Here is a 27,245-nt window from a genome sequence, read left to right on the forward strand (position 1 = left end):
TGGATTCAGAGAAGGAGGAAAAGCTACTCAGAAAAAATGTAAGCCTTCATTTTCACTGAACTACACTGGTTTAGGTTGACTGGTTTAGGTTCTGCTGTCCTCAGAAAAATTAACCTCTCAGCATTTGTCAGTAGGCTCATATATCTTGAAACGCTGAAAAGGTGAAACAAAAAACTTTATCTGCGCTGTCTTCCTATCTGATCTTTTGTCTCATATGTTCCCCCTGGGGATGCATGAGAAATTTCTGTGAATAATTCATAAGTGCCTCGGCAGAAACCAGCTTATCTCACTCAACAAAAACACTGAGCAAGAGATGCTGATGGTAGCTATTCTGCTTTGCTGGATGAAAGAGAAAGAAGTTGTCCTAATGTAGTAAGAATAAATGTGTGAGCATGTATAAAATTATATAAACAAACATGTACAGTCATACTGGGGATGGCACCTTTGTAATTAAAGATACACATTTTTTGGAGCACATGATCGATTCTCTACAATTCAAAGACCTAAGAAATCACACAGCACAAAGGTGTACATTGCATCAATGTGAAGAACTCCACTTTTACAATAGAATTAGAATGAAGTGTCTTTCCTCTAGACCACAGTGTCTAACTCTTCTCCTGACACAATCCACTTTTATTTCTTAATGGCTCTGAATATCTATGATTCTATGAATATTAAGTCGATGCAAATAATTTCTCTTTCCTACAGTCTGTTAGGGCATAACTACTCACTGCCTCCATAATCTTTTCATGCTCAAAACACAGAGAAGAGAATGAAAAGCCAGAAAAGATTGCTCTCAAAACTATGAGGGATGCTCCAAAAGTAATGCCTCATATTTTTATTATGTTGGCCCATGACATCAGAGGTAAATGTTGATGGTACGGCAGTAGAGGCTGAACTTTTCCACCAACGTTCCATTAGATTACATTGCCACGTGATCAATGGCAGCAGAGGGGCAGTCTGACAAAATGGCATCTGACATGGGAGGGCATAGGAAGGAAAGGGGTGTCTCCAAATTCCTCCACACAGAAAAATTATACCCATTGATATTCACTGATGCTAACTGAATGTTTATAGAGATTAAACACTGAGTGTGAGCATAGTGAAGCAGTGTGTGGTGTGTTCCAGAAGTGGTGACAGAAGATCACCCCTGCTAGTGCAGATTTTTATGACAATGGCATGAAGGCTCCTGTTCATTGCTGGCAAAAATACATAGCTAATTGGTGGTGACTGTGTTGAAAAGTAGCTTTTTATAGCTGGGAATCTGTTCTACCAAGCGGTGCCATTGTGCTCTTTGTATCTGCTGTAGTTTCCAAGGAAATAAATTGAAGGCATCACTTTCAGAGTGACCTACGTATTTTGATAAGAGTATAGATTCTAATTAGATCTGAAACTCATATAAGCTATGTGGTAGCCATACCAAGTTTGTTAAGGTCTCCCAATCCAATATCACTAGTGGCAATAGAAGAATCTACCAACATGAACTCAAGACTTACCAGCCTTTGCATGCTTTTCACATGAGTAGGACTAATAGATAAGGCCTCTTCATACCACCGTTTGGCTTCATCAATATTTCCACGAAGTTCAGCCACCTGGCCTCTCATGTAAAGCACATAGTGTGACATCGGGAAGAGATTAGCTGCTTCCTGGGTGCATGCAGTGGCCTCAGCAGGCTTCCCAATTCCTATGTAGACTTCAGCTGTGGAAGGAAAGAATGAGGACTAATGAATGATTCCTGCATCATCACACCATAACCAGATGAGTTAACAAGTGCCGTGTCTACATATTGTTTCATAACAGGCAAAGGCCATTTCACTTAAGAAATCTTTCAGCTTACGAGAAACTATTACATAAATTGTTTTAAATGGCTGCTTTAAACACCAGAAAACCCTTTGCGGTCTTTTTTAAACTCTTCATGGTTATTTTTAAATGAAGCCTGGGATTTTTTACTTTATTTTTAAACATGAGAAGTGCAGTATTCTTGTACAATTAAAGAACAGTGAGCCCAACACAAAGCTGCAGTGATCCTTACAGAATGTAAGAGCATGGAACTAATAATGGGCTTTTCTGAATTCCATATCAGCCATTAAGGAAGAAATAGCAATTGCTCCAATTACCAATCATTATATGTCAAGTCTGGTTCAGTAACCTATTTCAGAGCAAAAATCTTTTTAAAGAAATACAATGTATTTGACGAGAAATGTTTCCTAGCTAAGGTAGCAGAACTGTGAAATGCTTATTCAGCACAGTGACAGAACTTGGTTCATATCTCATAGATACAAAAGGTGTATTTAATTTAACATAAATCACTCCCAAAGAAAGCACTGGATAGCCTGACAGTTGACTGAATCAGACTGACTGCAGGAAAAAAAGGGTAATTCAGCAAGTGATTAACAAACTAACAGTAGAAGAAGTATTTGCCTTCAAGGCACTGATCAACACTGCATATTTCACAATCCCATTGGATTAAGATAATCTCTTGCTGAAAGAGTGAACGGACTAACAGCAAAAACAAACCAACAAACAAAAGATACTAAAGCTTCCGAGTTGAGATATGCAGTTCTTCTATCTTAGTACAGACCCCAAAAAACTGAGCCTCAAATTGTATGATTGTATTCTATTGTATCACACTGTACAAAAGAAGTCTTAATATCTAAGAATTAAATGAAAACGTTCATCAGAACAGTGAGGCCAGCTCGCCCTGTCCAGGACACGCTTCTTTCACTGCCCAGTGCAGGGTGCCCATCTTCGGTTAAGGGCTGTGAGATCAGGACCTCACACTGCAGGAGTGGAGTTTGAGTTGTGTTTAACTTCTGGCTGGGGCTGATGCTGGTCTGCCTTTGAAGGAGCTTCCTTCTGCGATAGCTGCATCAAACAGACTTGCTAGTTGGTATCCGTCATTAGTCAACTTCAGTACAGCACAATGTATCACCTCCATGCGATACGTTTATATTTTATCTCTTGCTAATATCAAAAGAAGCATATATTTCTATTTGTTAATATTTAAAATCATAACCCTTTTGTAACAATGACTAGCAAGAAATAGACTTGCAGTATTATTCATTTTCTAGTTTCTCATTGATGCCTCTAGAGTTGCTGGAGTAATTCCTGTTTTTCACTTTGAGAAATCTTCTATCCTGGTGATAGAAGAAGAGACATTTTTACCAGAAGAGCACTCTTTTTTTGCTGCTTGGATGACTCAGTGATTTCACAGGACACATTCTACCTAGCATAAATAGTATATCCATGTGGACATCTGGATGAATGCAGTATATTTTCAAAAGCAAGTTAATAACATTCTGTTTGATGGAAAAATCTCTCAACTACTCTGAATAACTAACACATAAAACTGCAGATCCAGAAACAGAAGAACCAGATGTAGTCAGAGATGGCATTATATAACTGGAAAATAGCAAACCTGGAAGAGAGTGAAGGTATAAAATTTAGAAATCAAAAGCTAATGGTGGAAGAAATTCATTTTTCCTTGGATTTGACTTTTCTAACCGTTGGTAGCCTCCAAAAATGAAGTTGTTGCCATAATTTGAGAATAAAATATGAATTCTACTGTGAGGTTGCTTCATTTTTGTTATTTGTTTTTGTTCTATATATATATATATATATATATATATATATATATATATATGATATATATTTTAAAGTTCTGAGTTATATATATATATATATATATATATATATATGAGATATATATTTTAAAGTTCTGAGTGGTTTGTTTCTGAAGTGCTTTTCCAAAACCTACGCGTCAGTATTACTACAAAATGAACAAGATTTTAGTGGGAATAGAAGACACTGTATTATTTCAGTGCTATTCACTTGGCCTCTCCTTGTTTTATTGTTTCTTCTCCAGTATCAGACTTGAAACACTAAAATAAACACTCTCGAGTTGCCAATGAAAATAGTTAGGAGAAATGTAATTTATATGTTGTGAGTGATTGAAGTACAAAAAAAAACAACCCAAAGAACTACTTATTCAACACCACCCTGAAGGCTTAATGCACCTATGAGATCTGTGGCTCATACTTTCAGATGTAAGGTGAGGGAGAAGGGAGGAGAAGCATACCACGAGACATGCACAGAGACATAATGGAGCAGTCTGTAAAAGGTGCTAAGTAAAAGCTATAAAAATCAGCATATAACATGCAGAAATTAATCATCTACTTAAGTCATTTTCATCTGCTGCCACAAGAATTGAAGAGTAAAAAATATGCATTGTTTGGCTAACTTAACAGGCTGCAGTTGGAACTTTGTATTCCTTGAAAGAATATAAGTAGGGAAGCAATTCAGGCTTTTAACACTAGCCAGTGCAGGTTACAACACTGCTTATAAAGATACTGTACTGTAATACAGATTTTGCAGCGCTGCTCATCAGCCATAGCACAGTAACTTGACAATTATTAACAAGCCTCCCTAAAATGTAGTTATTTAAGTAATTCCCTTCTGGACTAAGGAACTTCAAGTTATGCTGCTACAATTCTGCCAGAATATACAGTAGCCCTTTCCTATACAGTAAATTAAATCCTAGGGAAATTTGGAAAACTACGAAAGAGTGAATAGAATGTGGAACTTCTGGCTAGCTGCTAAGCTTAAGAGTTAATATGAGAACTATCTGTATCCGGAGCTGTTTATTTCAAGATAATTTCATGTGATGTATACAAGACAAAGGACATGCCTTAAAATACAGAGCAGTTTACTTAAAATAGAAATTACTTCAAACCGAGAAAAAAGTTAAAGAACAACATGGTAATTTCAAATAAACCACTTGCAGAAAACTGACAGTGCCAGATGACTCCATAGGAAAATTTCAGAGAGGAGAAGCAGTTTGATGAGAAACCAGATGCCAAGGCTGACGTCCACTTCTCAGCGCCTGCACTCTCCACTCAGAGAATGCCCTTAAGCTCCCCCCCGGCTCAAACCCTTCCAGCATTATGCTTCTGTTTTACCAGCAAAACAATCTACTTTTCAGTCAAGCTCCATAGCATTGCTGAGTTCAGTCTTGATGCATGTCTCAAGCAACCATCACAGCCATTGCTCATTTAGGGTAGATCTGTTTCTAATAACATTACACCAAAGAACTGAAAAAGTTTTGCTTTGTTTTCATATTTAAAGTAAGTCTGAACTTCTGCTTTTACATTGTCTGATCAGAGATGAAAGGCTGGAGGAGTTCATTTGTAAACACAAGATGAGAAATCTAAAGCCAGTTACTGTCTGCAAAATCAACTTCTTCGGACTGAATGCCACATTCATTTATGCTCATGACACCTGGAATGACAGTTTATATCGAAACAAAAAAATATGTTCTCTCCTTCTCCACTATATATAATGGTTCAGGTAAACACACACCTCTAAAACTTAACTTGTCATACCTGCTATTCACACAACTTTTTCATATCTCTATAATCCAACATCCTCATTAAAAAAAAAAAAAATAAAGCACATTAAAGATTAAGAAGTAAAACAATGCATATCTATGCAGGGAGTCAGACAGTTCAACATGGCACCATTTTCAAAAAGCAATCAATTTCCCAATGCTAAGTCTTCATTTTGATTTAAAGAACACGTGTTTCAGGTTAAGTAATCTTATGGCTGCTTTCTGTGAAAATATCCCATATATACAGATGAAGATACCTTTATCTGCTTTGTACTGTGCTTCTTGGAATAAACTTCATTCGGAATGAATGTTTCTACAGGAAAGAACCTTCTCTGAAGACTGACAGCAACTGTCCTTCATCTCTTGATTGATCTTTGCTTGTTTGCTTTTTCCTTTCATTGATCTCTATAGACAAAGAGTTTGCATGCTCTTTACACTTTGCTGTGTCCTTCCCCTGGATCTTTTCCTCTGCTCCACACTTCACTCCCACTTCTCACCTGTGCTACCTCCTGCCAGGATCAGACTATGGCCTACAGATGCTCACATAGATAGGAATTTTTAATAGAGGAAAGTGAACTGTGCAGCACAGCCAAAGACCAAGCTGTGGACTACAAAGAAACCAGCAAAGAGCATCCCGACCCCTCCTTTGTGGAGGAAACAGCAGCAGTCATTTGTGTGGACTGAATAAACTGTCACGGAAAGATGAGGAATTACAGCATTGCAGATGCTAAGAGTTACTGTAGATGGCCATCTGTGATGGTTTATAAATATTTACAGTCAGTAAGGCCATGTTGCAAGGCAGGTGACTACAGCATGCCTTGGTGAGCCTTGTTCTGTTTTTAATCTAAGTGGCCTTGGAGGAACATTCCCTCCCCCAAATGAGGTCAGTTATCAATCACTATCACTGTTCTCTCCAATCTCCTGTTGGCATATGGTGTTTTTTTCCCTGAAACAGTAATTAATAACTGGGAGCCACTGCTCTGTAATGACCTTCACATAAAAGAACTGTTAATGCAAAAGACGTAAATTAAAATGGCAAGAAATGCAGCATTGTACATAGAATGTAGACATGAATATTTCTTATTAAAAGAAATTCCCAAATGATTTGAACTCCAGCACTTTGGAAAATAATATACAATTCCTCCTGAAAGAAAGCTTAGCAACACATATATACAAGATGAAATACATCTTGGAATGTTTTAACACATGGTTACCAGTTACAGTAAACACAATAGGAAATGTGTCATGTCTATACAGTATACAGTGAATATAATGAAAAAATACTTCTGCCACTGAAAAATGCTCAAGTCTGAGAGCAGAATTAAGTAAAAAAAACCAACTGCTGATTGATTTCTAAATAACACCTTCCTGCTGCATGTATCAATCAAAACAAAAGCACAGGAGATATTTGTAACAATGTAAAAATACACTGCGTCATCGTTATCTGATTAAAATTTTATACAGCAGCCACTTGTGATACTGACTTACCCTGTAGCCTGAGGCTAGAAGCAGCATAACAGTAACAAACCCGCTGGAGAACACCCCACATTTAGACAAACAATACTGGGTCTTTCACATCAATGAAGCCAGAAAGAAGAGAGCTGAACAGCTCATAGCCACAGCTGCAGTGGACACGTTGCTTTATAGTAAAAGGCTGCTACCCTTTTTTTCCTGTCACATACAGAGTTAGCAATAAATGGGATGGGAAGGAACAAGAAATATTTTTCTCTCATGGTACCTGCATGAAGCCATATCTGAGCTAGAGTCATCCAAGGATGCAGGGGACCTTGTTTAGGGGCACTGCTCTGCAGAGATGAAGCAACTTCAGACAGTGCTTGCTCCACTCTGGAAGCTGCTATTGAAGTCGCATGGATCGAACCTGTACAAGTAATTTTTAAAAATTACAAATCAGAAAAAGAATAAAAGTCAAACATGCTGCATAAAACATTTAATCATAAGCCTTTTCATAACAGGTTTTACCCCAGACACCTTTACATTCTATTTACATGTGTCATTGTGGAGAAATGTTCAAAATGGCAGATTAATTTTCCCCGTTACAAAAGCTTTTACACTGTTCCATGGGATTCCATGCTAAAAACATGCTCAACATGGCACATATTTGTGTTGCTGCTCTGGATATTCTCTGTTAAACTCAACGTCTCTTTTGTGGCAACCTACAATCTAAAAAAAGGTTTGTGATGGTATTATACACTGTAATCTTCAGTTAGCTACATGCACTTTGACGTTAGTAATTAGATGACTATTTTAAGACTAATAACAGCGTTAAAAAAAGAGTTAAAGTATACGAGATGATCACAACAAACCCCAGCACAAATACACAATTAAACTGCTCTGAATGTAAACCTGAGCTATTCAGGAAGACTGAATTAAAATGCCTTCTGGTAAAATATCCCTTGCAGGAAGAACATCCCCAAAGTTGCTTTGGGTAATTCCCTTAAAACAAAGCATTTCCAAGTGAGATTAGAACATCGCTGGCAAATACTACCTTTTTCCAAGTACTAGTAGTGAAAAATCTCCTAGGACAAGAAAATACCTAATGACAATGGTACTTTGCATATCCAGTTATTGACAGTATTCTTAGTTTTGATATAAAAGCAGTATTTTTATTTTTTTAAATCAAGACTATGGATATTTTAAGCTATACTCTTTGTCATCTAACCTTCAGTGCACCTCTTGTTGTTTTATGATTACGATTTCCAAAATCTCAGATTGACCAGGCCTTGATTAATAGATAACGGAAGTAAAATATTCCATATTGAGTCAGGTAAGAAGTCTTCTAAGCCCAGTCACATATCTGTAGTGGTCAACAAGGGCAGGTAACCCAATAAAAGTCCTGAATCCTGTACAGGTTGAAGGCACATCTCCCGTAAGCTCAGCACTAACAGTTAAACAATGAATAAAAACTTGACTCTTGATATCACAGCTTTACTGAGAATTGTAACGAGAAGGAGGTTCTCATGGGAAACATGTATTCTTATGTGCAACAACACATATCAGCAGATTAGAAAAGTAGGAGTTCCTAGTACACAAATTAGTTGTAAGGGAAATTTTGTCTGAAAGCACACATCATGTTTCCCTGAACTGACAGAAACAAGGGAAAAACAGCACAGGACGTAATCAGTATTTCTTATGCTGTTTTGAACAAGGAATTGCCAGAGTCCTGAAAGAGCATCTGGCTGTGGAGTTTGCTTTCCTCTGCTGGTTAATGAGAGAAGTCGCACTGCAGTCTGCATCCCTGAACATTCACTGACGTTTCTGTATATCTTAAAGACTTCCAAAGAAAGGCAAAATGGAAGTCTAAGCAAGAAGCATATGGAGCACATCTGAAAAGAAGCATCAGCCAAAGGTACCATAAATAAACTCCAGTCTCCCCTCCGTGACTGTAAATGCACGCCACTGCAGCCTGTCACCTGTTACACCTCCACTGCAACTCATAGCAAAGGAGTCTCTTCAGCAATTCAGCAGTTTTCCTTTTTTTTTTTTTAAAAAAAAGGTGTGATTTGCTGGTGGAAAGGATATCATCTTCTAATCCCTTCCTTCTGAAAAGCAAGCATTCGATTTATTATTTTGAAAAACCTCTATTTTCTGTAATCTAAAGCATGGACACTGGCTGCTAATCAGACCACAAGTTCTGCTAGATTTTAGGTATCCAGTATGTATTTAACCATAAAAGTTATACGGTACTACATTATTATTATAATTTGTGGCATATCAATCTCTATATAAAAAGAACTACAGTGTGATGAAATTTCTATGAGAAGCAGTACTATGAAAGTATCGCCACCTACGCCGGAGTTAAGACGGGTTGGATACCAAGTGTTTGCTATGGTAATTAACTGGACTGTATGGAAGAATAAAAAAGTCTCTTAATTAAAAAATATGTATATATATTTCTATAAGATATATTTCATAAAGTGTTATTATTAAAGCGGCTTGTTAGGAAAAGGGGTTACAGGCTGTCCAGAGAAGCTGTGGACACCCCACCCCTGGAGGCATCAGACCCGGTTTGGATGAAGCCCTGGGCAGCCTGATCTGGTGGGGGGCAGCCCTGATCATATGGAAGAGGGATGGAAGTGGGTGGGCTTTAAGGTCCCTGTATTAGGCTTCAAGAGTCTCAATCAAGCCACTAAAAATATTTAATATTTCACTAAATTAATACAGATGACATAAAAACGTATTATATATTCACCGTGAACATTAACATCCTAAAATTTGACATGTGCCAAGTAACTTAACTGTTTTAGAAACTCAAGACTGCAGATTATTCAGCATGACCAGCTAAATTTAAGTCATCTCTAAACAACGTGCTAAATAAGAGATTTATTTTACTTTAAGTTTGAAAAGCGTATTATAAGCAGAATACAAAGAAATGATGCAACATTCCACAAAGGTATTTAGAAATTCCAGCCTCTGAAATCCATCATGATTTAGTCTTATTTAAAAGCCTCAAAAACTTAAATATGTTGGACAGCACAAAATCACCAATGTTTGTGGTTTATTTTGTTTCTTTAAAAATCCTCCTTGCAGTGGCTGTTAAAAGTCATCAGGCACATGGCTATACAGTCTCCAAAAGGAGGATGGCTGACTTCCAGAACAGCCTTGTATGTCTAATCAGCAGTCACTGCACCTTTTACCACAACTCTGCATCTTTGTTTTTTCTTTTTTTTAATAAAATAGAAACTTTAAAATAAAATAATTTTAATATATATATTTAAAATAAACAAATTTCATTAAAAAAATAAAATAACCACAGTCTTTTCACAGTGCCCAATTTGGGCATTTTTCAGGTACACTGCACTCATACTAATAGCTCTAACCAATAAACTCCTGAATGCTTCTTTAGCTTTGTCACAATTAGCCATCGTCTGATTTATTTCTAGCTCTGTGTGTTAAAAGACAGTGAATAAGTTTTCATTTTGTACATACCCAAAGATCACCTGAAGTCATTTCCTGTGTGCTAAAAGCTTCTTTTGACCTTTCTCCACATTTTACTCAGCCCTTATTTAAGAAATAGCTTCCTCGTTCTACACTCAGGGTCCTCAGACTGAGATCTTTATAATCACATTATAATTGCATCATTTATAATAATCTCAATTATAAGTGATGAAGATACAACAGAGGTTTGTGAGGGTAAAAAGTGAAGCTTAAAGTTTGCTTGAGGCCTCAATACACAGGCAGCTCCCTGGGCTGCCCAACGGTTTTGTCTTAAGTTCTCTCCCTTCCCAGCCTTACTTGTATTATTCTCATCTTGGTCCATATTTTCAAACATATCTTCACTGCAACAACTATAACTCACTTAGCTGTATGTTCCTTCAAACACTCAATAGAACAGTAGGAATCTCTTGTTTGAAACTTCACCTTATCTTATAAGCACACAAACATTCATGACCTTCCAAGATATCTTCTAAACCTGCCGTTACAGCATGACACTTAAGAATAAAGAAAAAAAAATCCCTTTAAAAAAATAAACAAACCACAGGCAGCAAAGTGCATCTCTTTTGGGATGCAAAAGGATGAGGTGTGGAATCAGTAATTATAGCACCAAAATTGATCCCATCTACTTAGGCTTCTTACACTAAATGGGAAAATGGTGAAACAGGGACTGTCTTAGCAAAATCTAGCATATATCATTTAAATTATTTACTGACTGACATAGGGAATAACAACTACACTGCAGATTGCAAAATGGGACAGAATGTCTTCATTTGCCTAACAAAATGTTTCTAAACCAAAAAGCTTCCTGTAACATTTAGCCAGAATTCACAGAATTTCTGCTCACCACACTAGCATAATTTGTGCAACAACCTATGATTGTGTGAATGTTTCAATTCAGTGATATAAACAGAAGACCTGCCAACAGACTTGTACAAATAAAATTTTATCAAGAAGTAAAGCAGTCTCACACGGAACCCTTTGTTTTCCAAGATATACCTACAGTTCAATTTCTGAGAACAACAAAGTGCTCTTCTCTTCTCTTTAGGCTTTTCTCAAAATAAATACAGGAAAGTCTGCATGAAACTGATCTTTTAAATATCAACTATAAGTCACGTAACGTAAACAGAAAGGGTGTCCTGACTTTTTCCATTCTTTCCTTGGTCATTCCCTCAGAAATTCTTAACAATGTTGCCTAAAGGATATGAACTAAGATATAGACTCAATCAGTACTTGGAGAGTCACTAAATCAATTTGCATCAAATTTGCCATCTATGAATGAGTAAAAGAAAACAACATGGATGACATCTTTCACGAAACAGATTCATAACAAGTGACAAGAATACCAAAAAAGGATTTCTTTTTATACCACAAAAGTATATTGCAAGACAGTTTTACATTTATCATGTTTTCAATCATATGTTTCAGCATTTATATAAAGGAAAAATGCTTCAACAGCAATGCTCATGCAGGAATGAGGAGGGAAAAAAGCATGTGACTGTCAACTTCATATTCACGCAAAGCTGCCAGTAGGAACATTAGTGGTGAGGCATAGTGAGAACTGTGCTAAACAAAGCAAAAATGATAGAAAGAGGCAGCACCTTCTGCAGGACGAAAACAACATGAAATGATTCATTCAATATAACAAATTGGCAGGTTTAGACAACTTTTTTTTTTCTATCAAATTAATTATGTGTCTGAAATACCTTTCAAAATAAAAAATTACTAATCTAGTTGGACTTTCAATATGGTTATACATGGAGATGTGCTGTGTGCTTATGGAGGTCAGGAGGTATGGACAATGTCATTTACAGAGTATTACTCCAGCTCTCTGAAAAACACTTCTAGTGCTTCATCACTGTCAAACATGCTGTTTTACATCTCTTCTTATTTTTTTTAAGGGAAACAAATTCAAGATTTACTATCCAAGGCCAAATATACAGTTTTATAACATAACTGGTTAGAAGGAAAGAATGTTGGTTTTGCATCTGGGTTAAAGCAGCAATTATTTTTATTGATCTATACTCTTGATTTTTCTCTAATTTGGTTTGTTTGCATCATTTCACTATTTTAACGCACACACTTAAGAGATTAATTCTACAAGCAAAACCCGTACAAGAGAAAGTAGTAGTTTATTATGACTCATGACAAAAGTTGCAATGTTGCCTTTTAGAACAACATGCTTCTTAGGAACATGTGGCAAAACATCTCCTGTAGTACAACATACTGGCAGCTGGCCATTGTGTTATACAAGACCCTCCTAAAATATCTTTAGTTGCAGTCCTCTAGAAATGAATACTGCCTCTTTAATTATTAAATGCAAATGTTAGTTGAGTGCATTCAGATCTTGTAAGTTTACAGCCCATAGGGTGACTGAATGAGCAAAGAGCATCAGCCTTGCCTTACACACTATTAACTTCTACTGATGGACAAAACATGTACATTTTGTGGTGAAGGAAAAGGTGATTTAAGTCCTTAAGAAATTAATGGAACTTCAGAGTGAATACTACTTACAAACTGAAAAAAGGGAGTAAAAACCATGAAAGTAAGCATCTGATGACTTCCCTTTGAATAGATCAAACCACAAATTAAAATCCAAGCTAAAAAGGAGATGAATAAATAAGACAATAAATAGATAAAAACCACGAACTCCAAGAAAGCCAGAGGATTTCCGATAATCTTCAAACTGTAAATCAGGTTTACAAGGTTCCAAATGACAAAAAAAAGAAAAAAAAAGAAAAAAAAAAAAGGAAGTTATTATTTACCATAGATATTTTCATAGAACCTTCGCTACACCACTAAAATCACGTTCCTGTTCAGCAGAAATTGGAAGTCAAGTTAATATAAAGAGTTTTATTTGCTCTTCCCCAGGAGGGAAGAAAAAAAAAAAGAACTGAGAGAACATGAGATTTTCAGTCCTGTTAACTACAGTAGAAAGCTATGAAAATCTAGGCAAACTTCTAAACTTTTACTTATTCAAAGATAGAGAGCTTTGACTTTCATATATTATTTACACTATACAAAGGACTCTAATATCTGTTTTTTCATGGTTCCACTATTTTTCATGTATGTTGGAAGCTCCTTTCCCTAAGGACACAGTAGCTTTAAACTGAAATGGAAAACTTGGGCTCTCCATAATGGTATACGTGCATGAACTTCTACATTCATTCCATTTGCCTCCATTCTTGAGTAACGTTTATTCTCTTGTAGCACTGCAAAGAACATGCAGCTTAATGCTGTCTGTACTATTTCTAGAGCAGGCCTGAGCAAGTCCAACTCAACAGCTCTCAAAGGTGTGATAGAAATTAATCAGCTATTCAACTGCTTCCCGAAGAGTCAGACTTAATCAAACTTTTCTAGGACACATTTCCTGAAGTCTAAAGGAAGTGCTCTCCTGAATTTCAAGCTGAAAAGTCGAAAAGTTTGAAGTTTCAGGGAAGGTTTGTAAGCAACTAGCTAAAGGCTTTAACATCAAGGATCTAGATATCATTAAGAACTAACACAGAAATCCTTTGAAATGAACAGAATTGTTGGACAAATGACACCAGCAATGAAAATAATTACAGCTGTGATAAAAAGCAGTAACAATAGCCTCTTCTACAATACACCTACCATCTTCTGTAGCAGTCAGGAGAACAGAATATTAAATTGGTCTGTAACTTTTCATCTTTGGGGACCATTAAAAGAATCTGTTCGGGACAAACTCTTAAAATCTGTTCAGTATTAAATGACATACATCTGAAAGGCCGGATTTTACTCACACTCTGTTGAAGCTTAAATTATTTTAAATACGGTTTATCAGTTATGAAGATTATCAGAAAAATACAGCACAAACACATCCATCAGGAAGAGAAAACCAATTTACAGTGAGAAGGTGAACAGGGCTCAGGAACTTGGTCACAGCATGGAGAGGCTGCATGGGGCCAGACAAAGGTATCTGATTTAGGATGAGGAAGATGAGAAGACACAAACACTTGGAGAGGAGACTCTGTTCTTGAGAGAGAAGATGAGGAAGTATCAGAGGCTAAAAAGTGAAAGAAAGAGAATGATAAGGGTGTGGGGTATGGGGTGGGAAAGAAATAGATCCAAGAACAGGGTTTAATGGACTCATTAATAGGTGTCAAAGAAGGCAAAGATCTTATTTCCCCATTCTTTGAGATGGAAACGGCTTCTGCATGAACTAAATTGTACTTCTTCTGAAAGCAACAACAACAAAAAAAACGAATGCTGCACTCAATAATGTACTCCACTACTGTACTAAGGTAGTTCTGAATTTTTTTCCCTCTGTTATAATGCAGGAGTTTGTAAAATATATCTAAGAGGAAATAAAGAACAAATCCCACTATTGCTTTCTATGGCAAACTAGGTGGACTGTAATGACTACACAATAGATTGAATAATTTCATTTTAAAAAGATTGAGTGCAACTTACTTCACCCAAAATCGTCAACCATCAAATCTCAAGTGATTTGCACGTGCTTTTCTACCTTCAAAAAGGAAATCCGTCTGCCCCTCTCTGAGATTTTTACTTCAGTGAGTGATTAATAAAATCTTTTATCCCTCCCTTCCCCCCCTCCCCATATTTATTTATTTGTGTAATATGTACAGACTTGTATATGTCACTCATGGAAAATCAGCTCAAACTACATTTCTTCATTGGGCCAATGAATTAACAGCCTAGCCTTGTAAGAAATACAGAATATGTACTTATTATACTTCAAAGATTACAAAAATTTAAGCCTGAACCATTTAACCATTCCTCAATTAATCACCCATTGTTCAAATTTCAACTTTTGCTAAATTGACATACCTTAAAAAAAAAAAAAAGAGGCTTTGCAACCAAAACTGCTATCTGAATTATAAAATGTTTTTTTTTTTTTAAACAAACAAACAAGCAAAAAGTTGCAAGTATAAAAGGCTTCATATTTGAATTTTAGGTCTCATTTCATGTTACTCAGACTGGTCAAGCAGTGACTAGACAGGAAAGGCGATCATCATTTCCACCGACAGCAATCAAAGTAAGGAAAGGGAAGGTTTTCACATTTTCATGTGTATATACATACATAAATGCATACATACGGTAGCACTGTATTGCATGAAAGGCAGCAAAGATTTCTGTCCCCAGCAGCTTTTCTGTATACCTCACTTCAGTACTGTAAATGCCAATTTAGTTTTGCATTTCCAAAGACTGGAAATGAGTTCTATCAACAGATAAAGATCTAACATGTGGATCATCAATAGTATCTATTACCTGTTGTTGTTTTTTTGCAAGTTTCTTTCACCTCGAGTTTTCTCACTCAGACACCGTGGTAAACTTGAATTTTTATGTTACCATAACATAACTACTGTAATATTTTTATATGTTTGTCTGGATAAGGAATTTTTGACAAACTCTGACGTGAAGTTTTTACATAGATACTACCGTATAGATACAACACGCAGTCCTTAGCAGAATTTGAGTATGTGCATTGTAACAAGGTTGCTTCTGCTAAAATTAAAAGCTCAAACCGAAACAAAAATAAAAAACAACAAAAGACCCTCCCTGGTCCACCCATCATAATTACCTTTTGTAAGAAAAATAAGCAAAAAGGGACCCCATACTCTTAATTTCCAATCTTGTACTCTTTGACAGTAGAGATAAGCTCTAACACCACAGCTAAGATTCAGGACACAATGGCAAACTGGATCCTCAGGAAAAGCCTGGGGAAAGTCCTTGAAAAGCTCACTGCTTTGGATGAATGTTAATCTACACTTAAAAGCTCTGAGGAACATGAAGTTTATAAAAGCCACCAATTACTTATGCTCTGAAGTGCGGCAGATATGAAATAGGACGCCCTAATGGGTGAAGAACTTTGTGTCCCCATGGAAAACACACAAACAAAAAAAATCAATCCCTGTTTTTTGAAAGGCACAGAATAAATAATCTGTTCGAAAGCTTTAAATACATATATGAAATCTTCAAAGTCTAGCTAGCTCTGTCAAACAAAACAGTGAGCTAAACTATCACACAGAATGATCACTACCAGATTTCATGCTGCTGTCTTATACATTGTATTACAAGGACACAAAAAAATTCTACTGTAAGAGCAAAAAGGATGAACTATGCCATGCTTCAGAACACGTGATATTACAGTTCCTTTAAAGCAGGTGATTTGATCTTTATAATTGAGACTGCTTGCCACTATAGCAAACACAGAACTCTTTCTTCTAGTGAACATCAGCTCCAACTTCAACAATCAGACATGAAATATCTCAAGTGGATTTTTCTCTACTGTACAATTCCAATATTAAGCAAAGATATACAACACCTTTCAGTGCATTTTAGTTTATGCATCAGGCTGACAAACTTCCTCATAATCTGTTTGTATTGAAGTATGATTAAGCAGAAACTGATATCTGAAGGATGCCAAGAAAGGCATGCAGGCATGCTACAGTTTGGAGATAAAACCCAGAAGGGGGGGGGAAGAAGATGTTTATAATGCAGATAATGCAATCTAAAGGATTTTGCATCTAGTATCATCACAGTAATTATTTCTGTGTTTTTCACAGGATGCATGGCTCATCTGTTTTTATTTAAATGACTTTAGGAGGCATATCAATCTGCCTTGTAAAATTTAATATATTAATAAAATGTACAAGTTATCTATTATTAATGTTTACTGCTATGTAACAATCATACCGTTTACGTAGTGCAATTGTGAAGTACAATTTTTGCAGAACATGTGATTTATAATAAACATGTATATTTTTAAAGCTACATCTAAAGTAATCCACCTATGCAAACCTATTTTAATGTAGATATTGGAGATTTTAACAAATTCCATTAGTTACACCTTGAATTTTCTTGAGATTTAGTTTGGTTTTTTTTTTTTAGTTTTTGTGATATGCTTTCTTAAAGAATAAAATATGTGACAAATACTTAATGGACAGAAAAGAACAGGACTTTGGAAAATAGGCTAATAAAGCACATTCATTTTTAGCTTTTACAAAAAAAAAAATATACCACCAAGCTCAGCAAGATCCAGACCACAGAACATTTAATTTACAGTGAACATACTATAAAAGGTACTTCATAAATAAGAAAGAAAAGAAGACTGTATTGCAAAATGTTTTTTTTTTTACACTTATATGACAATGAAAACATTCTCACAATACATGATATCATTTTACAAAACAAACAACTAATAATAAGTCTAGTTATAAGAAGTGCATTTTAATCATCCTATTGCTCAAATGCAGCTCTTACCTGTTTCAGGATCACTGAAATCTGGTAATGTAATTGTATTAAGCTGTCGTCTATCGGCAATAGCTCTGTCTAACAGGCTGCTCCCACGTCCAGAATCACTGTAATGAAGTATAAAAATTGGGAGCTATTAAAATATAAGATTATATACTGAGATACAAGTTGCATGCTGCCCTCCTCCCACAAAGGTTCTTGCTATAAAGGTTCTTGCTATGAACAAATTTAGTACCGAGCATCACTAACCACTCACAGTACATTAAGCCAGCTGCACAAGGACATAATTAAGCTGAGCAAAAATGAATCCATATTTACTTCAGAGACTTTGTTGTCATAATTAGTACAACCAAGAAGCAAATACAGACTTGATTTATAACTAGCATCTTTACAAAAAGGCTTTATTGTGCCTTAAACTATTCTGTAAGATAAGGTACTGCTGTTTTAGCAGCCCAAGACTACAGATGTGAGTTTGAAAATCTCCACTTATCCCATAATGAAGAGAAACACTGAACTCAAGACATCTAAATTTGGGTAAAGATGTTATAAAAACATTGTAACTACATTTTGTATAAGAAGGCACCGCTTTTATCTCTAGAGATTTGAGTGGTGTGGTGTTTGTTTCTTGTTTTGCTTTTGAATATGTACGTTAGCTAACTAATGCTGAATTTGATCCTCATTGTGGAGTCGGAACAGTTGGAACACTTAACAACAGATCAGGTGCCTAAGCACTTTCCACAGGTTTTCCCTGTTAGCACTTGTGGACAAATGCTCTCAATTTCCACACCAGTTGAAAATCACTATCTGCCCCCCAGGCTTCTCGCTGATAGACCTGCTGGAAAACTGACTGGTCCTACAACTGCGATTGAAGATTCAGCAGAAGAACAGAGACTGGAGAATTAATGGCTAATGCAGTAATTCTGTTTTTAGGACTCTAAGTTAGTACTACTTCCTATCAACTAAGACTTTTAACAAACGTCTATTATTAGAACCAATCCACAAACCTAAAAATAATGAACTTTAAAACAGTTGGGTTGTCATATCAAATTAGCAAAGAGCGAAGGTTTATCTGATTCTTACACCCCACAAAACAGAAAAAACTATACAAAACTCCCAAATATAAGAGACCTTAATCTAAATTGTGAGACTGGAATTTAAAACATCTCTACAGTTGCCCTAATTTTTAATCATCTATTTCCAAATTTGAACCAAAAGGCAAGAAACCTTTCAGCAACTCTTAATAGTTGCACGCTTCAAAAACCACTGAGACAACTTCCTCTCTTTGTACAGCTGTTATTAAAATGATAGAAGTAAAACTTTGCATTATACTAAGATTATTGCAAGACCAATTTCCTTACAGAATGATGCCATGATAGAAATCCGCAGGAAACAGAAGAGGACTTTCTAGGACACATACTATCAGCTTTAGTTGTTACACCAGTAGTTGCATATTTTCTGTATTAATTACTTCCTCAATCCACAAGCAATGACATGCCAAATGTTGCTGACAAGGAAAGTGAGGCTTAGCATAAATATCTTTTAAGCACATTACTGGCACTGTGGTTTGTTGTTTTCTTAAGGCAAACTAAGCACTGGAAAATAATTCAGCTGTTCAAGGAGCATGCTGAATAGAAACATGGCTGATGTAATCTTTCTTTCATACACATTCCAAGTCTCATGTCACAAAATGATTCTGTAATTCTTATTAAACTATTTAATGAAAAAAAAATGTGCATATACTGAATAAGGACAAGTAAAATTGTTCTAAATTAGCTGACCAGAGATAAGACAAAATGCTGCATTTAGCATGTACGCTGCGCTATATCTAGCTGTTCAAAATGTATTTTTAGTAGTAAAAGACTGTTGAGGACAGTGAATCCAAGTTTACACCACAAAACATAATTAACTGCAAGAAGAAATACTTGGCATTGATCAGCTTATCAGAAAGGTGAGTTCTTATCTCACTGGGAAAAGTATACATGAAAATTAGTTTTGAGTCTAAATCAGAACAAAAAAGCATGTTTCACATGAGCTTGAAGTATATTTATATATTTGAAAATAAGCATTCTAAAACTGTTTTAGGTTATAGTTAGAAGAAACGATAAAGAGAAGAACAGTAAAGACTGAGAGACTTATTTTTAATTATCCTAAAGATCTACAAGAAAAGGCTTCAATTATTTCCAGTGGGAAAATCATTGTCCAACAGTATTTTTCAACAAAGTAAAGTCTGTGTTAAAATTAGAGGTAGGAAAATATTGATTTTACGCCACACTCCTGCATCATCTGGAGTGTAGATGAATGAAAAGAACTTACCAATCACATTTCAGGTCAGAGTGATGTTTTACACTAGGTAGACAGATTTGGATTACTGTGGCAAAACATGAGAGTACTCAAGACCTTAAATTTCACATGGACCATCCAAATAAAGGTTGCAGTTTGGCATCTGCACTGCTTGGTATAACTCAATGTGTGAATCATGAAACTCATCACAACCCTTATCTATAGACCTTTCCATTTCATTACCATTTTGATTTTAATCTCTGTCACCAGAAAGTCAGAACTTCAAGACAGTCTTAAGCATCAAGATAAAAGAGCAATAGAAACTATCAGGCACAAAGTAGTCTGCTGTCCAAAACTGGCACAGCAAAAGAGTGGGGTTTTTATAATCACTGCTGACACCTGAAGAAAGCATTATTTAATATGTCCTTAATGTGGCATAGTAACTTTTAGCATAGCAACAACATAAAAGTAATTACAAGCTATGATTAGAGCTCTGATCTATGTAGAGAATGGGAGAGAAACAGAAGATGAGAGGTTGTGTGGAGTACATTTAAAGCCTCATTGAAATTAAGTTAACATAGAAATTTTAACCATTCTGTACAGCACAACCTTCTGGTAAAAAATTCTTAAAATCACTCCCTAAATAATCCCTTTCCCCAAAACCCAACCAAAGAAAGCAAACAAAAAACAGCACCAGTTAGCTTAGAAGAAAAAGTTCTGACATACTTGCTTTCTGTCAACTCTGAGTCCTGCTCCACAGTGCAGCATCAGCCTATGTGAATGAGCTATGACTGACCCAGGTGGGGGCCTCTAAAGCTCTTTCCCCCATACCCTCCAAACTGCTCACAAGCTCCCCAAGAGGGAAATAATTTTCACTAACTCTAAGGTTCCAGCTCTCCCAGTCTCCTTAGAGAAATGTGTTTATGTAACTGTGAGATCAAACAAATCATCATACTGCCATACAGCTATCTGATACAATCTGGTATGAGTCTCTTCTTTTGCATCATCTCTTCTCCAGAAATTTTCAACAATTCAGACAACCAGATAGCAGGAAATTCTGCTTATACTTGATAACTCTACAGGTAAACTTGCTAAATAGTACAGGTACTAGCATGGATTTCTGCAAAATTAAATCAGTGGTTTTCCTGCATATTTCACAGGTAATCACAGGTGTGTGTGGCAAAGGACTGAAGTTGTTTGGAAACTCAAAGAGGACTCCTATCAACTTATCCAAATACTTGTTAAGGCATTTGAAGAACTGCAATAGGCTAATAAGCCACACTTCTCTTTTAAAAAAAGCCATGATGACTTCCCAAGCATGTTATATTTATCCATGTGACCTCCATTGTTTATTTAATCTTAATTAATGTTTAGCCCTCTTTCATTCTATTTAGCAAAAGACCTTTAACTAAATTTCTACTCCAGTACGCTGCCCACTAGCTGATATAAAAGGTTCTACAATTCAGATCAGGAGAAAAAACAAGACAATGTCAGTACATAGAGCCACGTCACAGAGAATGTCATGAAGTTCTGCCTATTCTGCAATCTGCACTCATCACAGCACAGCATATTTGCTTCGGAGAACTCCAGGTGGTTCCTGCCTATCCATCAGGTAGTGTCATAGTACTTCCAGTTTCCTCCAGGGTAAGTTTGTTCATTCACAATGCCAGAACAAGTAAAAGCAGGACTGCTGACCCAATATTGCCTTGTCTGATATTGCACAGTCTAGAATTCTACAGTACCTTACCTTGGGTTAGTGAGATTATAGCAAGATTTCCAAATCTGGAGCATGTGTTTACAGGTAAGGAGTGCTTCATCTGGGCCTCTGCACAGGGATTCCAATTTGACTTTTGTAAACAGCAATCTAGAGAAAAAGGAAAAAGAATTCAGAGAAAGAAGAGATTCAAGCAAAACTTCTTTATAGATATCCTCAGGCCACAGTGGGGAAATAACAAAACTTCAAAGATGGTGTTAATTTAAATCCTTGTTTCATGAAGTAATTGCAGTAAAGTCAAATAATAAATGATGTCATCAAAGTAGTAGTACTTTTTACAAGAAACAACAGCTTACAGGTTTTACATTTTTTTAGCTTTTTTTTTTTTTAAGTTAAACAAGATAATATTTGCTTAAGGAACTAGCTGGATCATTCAAAACAGCATTTCGTATGTTGAAGAGAAGAAATGTCTTCATTACGGAAAATCTCTGCTAGTTTTATGAGAAAGGAATGTGTTTTCCTTAAGTCAGCTCACATAAACTTAGGTAGGAAAACAGATCAGTACCAATGCATACTATTTGCCTGTAAAATATAAACTTCTTTGCCATCAACTTCTTCTACAGGAAATGGAAGAGGCTATATTGAAAAGATACCATTAGATCAGATAGATATATGAGAGTTCATCAGCATTAGTAAGATTAACAAATTAACATAGCACCATGCTGTATTACGCTGCCATCAGCAGGAAGTGAACATTTAAAAATTTTTAAAGTGAATACCTGAAGAAAGCACATAATTCATTAGGTACACAGCAAACTGCTCCTAAGCAGAGCAAGCATTTGCTGGAAGCCACTATAAATTAATTCTGATTTCAAGGTTGATGCTTCTTAAGAAAGCAACAAAGACAGCGTGCATAACCTCATAGGATGATAAATGCATATTCCTTTTACATGCCACTTACTAAGGTATCAGTAGAAAGTTTTCCACAGAGATAAACTTGCAAAAAAACCTTTCTAGATAACTAAAGAATATGAATATAACAGGACAATAAAGCAGCTAGTCAATTGGTATGCACATTTATAGACGTCACAACATCTGGGAACAGAAAATACACTAGAAAAACACTCATTTAAAAGCAGGTTTTAGTATGTTGCAAGATTAAAGAGCACAAAGCAGGAGGAGAAGATACAAATAAAACCCTTAGCCTACTTTCCATTTTTAAACCCAGGTGTACTTCGGCATTTTATTCCAGTACAACCTCAATCATCCTAAGTGAAAAATTTATCTGATTGGTCATATGGTTTGTGTGGGAAGACTGAGAAGGGTGGGCATGTGCAAAAGCTCAGAACTTTTTTATCCCAAATACAAACTTGGAGGCTGCTAATAGCAACTGCAAACTGCCAGAGGGTTTTCTCAGGAACAAGAAATGATAGCAAGTGCTTCAGCACGCACAGTAGCTAAAGCTACAGCGTTGCACTGAATGTCTTTTGCAGAAAATATGCAGAATATGAATCTAAAAATCAATTCTACAATGTGTGTGTTGCTGGGATGGAGGAGAAAAGGGAATACAGGCCACTGCATTAGTTAAGGGAATAAGTGCCTGTGGATAAACAAGTGTAATAAGGTCATATGGAGGCTCATCCAATGTTACAGAGCAATCACTTATGCTTTCCTCTTACAAGTAAATCAGATTTATTATATAGAGACCAATATAGATCATCTGAAGTCATATTCCATTTGACAGAGTGCTCCATTGTAGATATTACTTTAACTGTACCTATGTAACTGGAAGAAAAGACGTCCAGGTCTGTCTACCATTTTACCCAGGAAAGAAGGAAAAAGAAAACAAACAACATCCTCTGCCCCTCACACTGCTACATCTTTTCCATGCCTAACATCCTCCTCCCCAAAGCCAAACCATATCCAAAAATAACAGCAATGTACTTCATGCAACGTTTTCTGTTTCTCTGTACTTAAAAATAAGGAAGTGTTTTTAATAGTATTTTTATTAAGCGCATAAAAAAGGTTTTTGTGCATGTCATTTTTCTTTTTTTTTTATAGTGATTTTGAAGCATTTTAGAAAATGCATGGAACACAGTAAGTTCAATTGTACTGAAATTACAAGTCATTCTAGAAACAAGACAATTGTAATATACATCTTATTGCATACAGATAAACGTAACTAATGCGAATAGCCTTCAAAAGCATTCAAGACTTCCAGAAATGCCACAGGAGAGAGGGAGCAGTAGGTCAGCAAACCTCTAAGGGCTTGCAAGAGGTAAAAGAAAGATTTAGTGGGAGATAGAATGGGAGGAGATGTGATTATTAAGAAATGACTTAAACACGTGTACAAAATAGCAGAAGTCTGTGCAACAGAAATATAAGAAGCTGGACTAGTACACTTCAGGATTCAAGGGAAAGATAGGAGAAGAGAAACATCTATGCAAGAATTAAAGCAGTGCATCAGAATTCAATACTTTTCATGTACCTGGAACACATGTAACATTATCCCCGTTTCTTACAAATTTCAGAGAACAATGGGCCTGAATGGCTGCAGGTTTTCCAGTATAGAAACAATAAACTGAAAGTATGATGGGAAAACACTCATCATTCTATGAAAGGCTACACAATGGTATCTAATGCCACGATATACTAAACGTGTGTTTGTGTGTAAAAGAATTCCACTAGTGTGGGATTATCTGCATGCTAAAGCAAAAATAAAGCAAAAATAATCTCTTGAACAATAATACTTGCATTTATAAAACCATAGAGAGCAGCTCCCCTGTAACTGTGAAATATTTTGACTATAAATCAAAGAATAACTAAGACATTTTACAAAAGCCAAACGAGTTGTTAAGAGAAAAATGAAAACATGCCAACTAAAGTTTTACTCAATAGATTGGCTAAGGCAGAAATGAAAAAGGAAGAAAGCAAAGGGCAGGAGCAATACTGCGAGATGAACACGTCTCTCTAGCTTAATTCCTCTGAGTTCTCCATAAATATTACTGGAGAAATTAGTCAATAACTAGATGAACAAGCAGCTCAGGGATAAGTATTATCAGGAAGGTTTATGAAGCCATGAGGTGCATCATCTGAAAAAGGATTTTCTTGAAAGGCCAACTTAAAGCATCTGTGGAAACAATTCCTCTGGAACACAGCCTGCTTTACTGATACTCCGATTACAGAGTTAAAAGCTTCAAGAGGAACAGTCCTTGTAATTTTCACACACGTTTTTAATATGCTGTCAAAATTGAGAGGCAGGATGTTGAAATCAATCTGTACATTTTATAAGAGTATCAAACCATTTAGCTCTGTCTGTTTGTAAGAAGCTAATGTTTAAATTAGTGGCACACAGAGCAGAACAAATCTCATGGTGGAACAGCACTCATGGCTAAGAATGCAAGTAGTGAGGAATAGACGATATTCATGAAGCGTGGAATGGTATCTGTCAGCAATGTGTGAAACTGGAATAAACAGACAAGAAGAGAAATCTGCTTGGGTCAAAACGTTTGGGGAAGAAAAGTAGGTAAAATAGGCAATGTTCTATTAAAGACGTGACTAGGAAGACATTAGTTTTGGCATCACTGTTTGATATGGATGTAGATCTTTAACATTAGATAAAAATAATGAGAACTGCATCGTTTTAGGAGAATAATTATACAGACAGAATGGAGAACAAATCAAACTCTTAAGTGGAAAGGCTTTATTATTCTTGGAGCTAATGGCTGATCAATTTATTAAATAGTTACTGAAGCAGCAAATGAGTCCATTACTTTACGATTGATCTCACTAGCTAATGAGAACATTATAAAACAGCTGCTCATAACCTAATCCATACACGGCTGGATTTTCCTTTAAGCAAAGACTGAGAAATCCCAAATGGGTTAATAACTAGATCTTTGAATATTAACAGGATATGCTGAAATAATGCAATAGCGAAGGTTAGTAAAGATATCTCCGATACAGAGAAGTCTTGACTTTAACTGAAAAATGCTACAACACTTAAGGATTTGCATCTCAAGCTGAAGGGGTAAAACCCAATGTGTGACAAATCAATCATCAATAAAACTGTGCAAGCAAGGTACCGGAAACCTACAGAGAATCTACAAATAGTGGGAGACAGACAGGGAAGAGAAAAATCAATACAGAAAACTACATCTTTGGTACACAGTAAAAGGTAAAGCTAAACTAGGGATATTCAACAACAACAAAATTAGTCTTCAAAGGCTTTTTTGTACCTAAGTACGTTGGAAAAAAAAACATTCAGGAATGAACCCTCTACCACCATAATCCTTACTTCTGTCATCTCTGATATAAAAACAAAGACAAATAGGGAATGGGAACACTTTAAACAAGAAGAAAACTAACGCATTCAAAAATAGTCCCTTTCCCAGTATGGTAGAAATAATAATACAGAAGATTTCAGGCAGTAAAAATGTTAAGAAAAAATATCACATCTATGAGTATAATGATTGAAGAACAGCAACTGTATTGCTGGTGTTCTTTTAAGAGAAGATAATTACAATTTTAATCACACACAGAGAATTATACAAAAAGAAAAAAGAAGACAGTAGGATTAAATAACATTGAAACAACAAAATAGATCATCATACACATTCAGTAAAGAGAGACTACAGAAAACAGTCTGGGAAACAGTTATTCCAGACCAGAGCTGTCTAACAGCCAGCTTTATCAAGGTGAGGCTAGAGTCAAGAGGGCAGATGTAACTTTGGAATGCAATAGTTGAAGCAGAAACAGAAAGAAACTGCCTTTCTACAATACCCTTGTGAGGCCACATCTGGAACGCTATAATAATTCTCATTATAACAGTTACACACACAAAATTCCAAATTGGAGCAGCTGCAGAGAAGGGCTGTGAGGGTTATCAGCTGACTGGAGACTGCAGAGCATGAAAAATATTTAATGTAGTCAGTCTACCAAAACAAAAGAGGTACGATTTCTATGTACAAATACAGATGGGACAAGCACCATGCAGGGAAAGAACAGTTCATCTAGAGGACAACGTTTCCACAAAAAACTAGTACATATGAAAGCAATACGGATTAATAGAACACTGAAGATGAAAATCAATTCTCCTAACATTATAAATGAAATTGTAGGACAGAATGCTTCCTCAGTTTGCTTTGGATGGACTTTAGAAGAGATGGAGAAAAATGTTTAACTCTTCTTAAAACACTCCATGAAAAGCACAACAAAAGTAACGCCTCCTATTTTATTGTGGTATGGCCTCCATTGCACTCTTTGAACTATGTTTCCCCTTATATTTATTCACTGTGCAGTACCACTGTTTCTCAGCAGCCAGAAGCAGTAGTCAATCCTGTGATGTTCGGTGGAGTTTATACATGCTGTATTCCATCTGAGGAACACAGTGTCCTTACAAAAATGCAAATCTGTAAACCATAATGAAGATAGTTTCTGACTAAAGCCAGAACAAATTAGTTATACTTGAAAACTTTCTGGTTTCCTGTTTTCAACAGCCTGCGGCAGCTAGCTCATAACCCAAACTGGGACTCCTTCAATCAAGTTTCAGAGGAGTACCTATGGCCTAGCCACGCCAAGCAAATATAACAGTCAGGGATAATACCCTGAGGCTAATGACCAATTTGTTACATAAAAGAGTATCTACCTATCGACAGTGCCTTGTTTAGTGGACCA

General features: G+C 36.1%; 1 protein-coding gene across 7 annotated transcripts in view; it reads right to left on the bottom strand.

Moving 5' to 3' along the window:
- The window catches only part of TTC7B (tetratricopeptide repeat domain 7B), a 120,638-nt gene that overhangs the window by 24,546 nt on the left and 68,847 nt on the right, over nucleotides 1-27,245 (bottom strand). For 3 of the 7 annotated variants that reach the window (NM_001006484.4, XM_040701038.2, XM_040701039.2), the window contains 4 exons: nucleotides 21,603-21,719; nucleotides 17,585-17,682; nucleotides 7,125-7,265; nucleotides 1,497-1,699 (listed from right to left, as the gene is read on the bottom strand). In NM_001006484.4, coding sequence (NP_001006484.2) covers nucleotides 1,497-1,699; nucleotides 7,125-7,265; nucleotides 17,585-17,682; nucleotides 21,603-21,719 — 559 coding nt within the window. Of the gene's footprint in view, nucleotides 1-1,496; nucleotides 1,700-7,124; nucleotides 7,266-12,853; nucleotides 12,905-13,184; nucleotides 14,364-17,584; nucleotides 17,683-21,602; nucleotides 21,720-27,245 lie in introns of those variants that run through there. The other 4 variants (XM_040701037.2, XM_040701036.2, XM_046941784.1 and 1 more) reach the window with 3 other exon arrangements.

The sequence above is a fragment of the Gallus gallus genome, chromosome 5, assembly GCF_016699485.2.
Source record: "Gallus gallus isolate bGalGal1 chromosome 5, bGalGal1.mat.broiler.GRCg7b, whole genome shotgun sequence".
NCBI classification, from domain to species: Eukaryota; Metazoa; Chordata; class Aves; order Galliformes; family Phasianidae; genus Gallus; species Gallus gallus.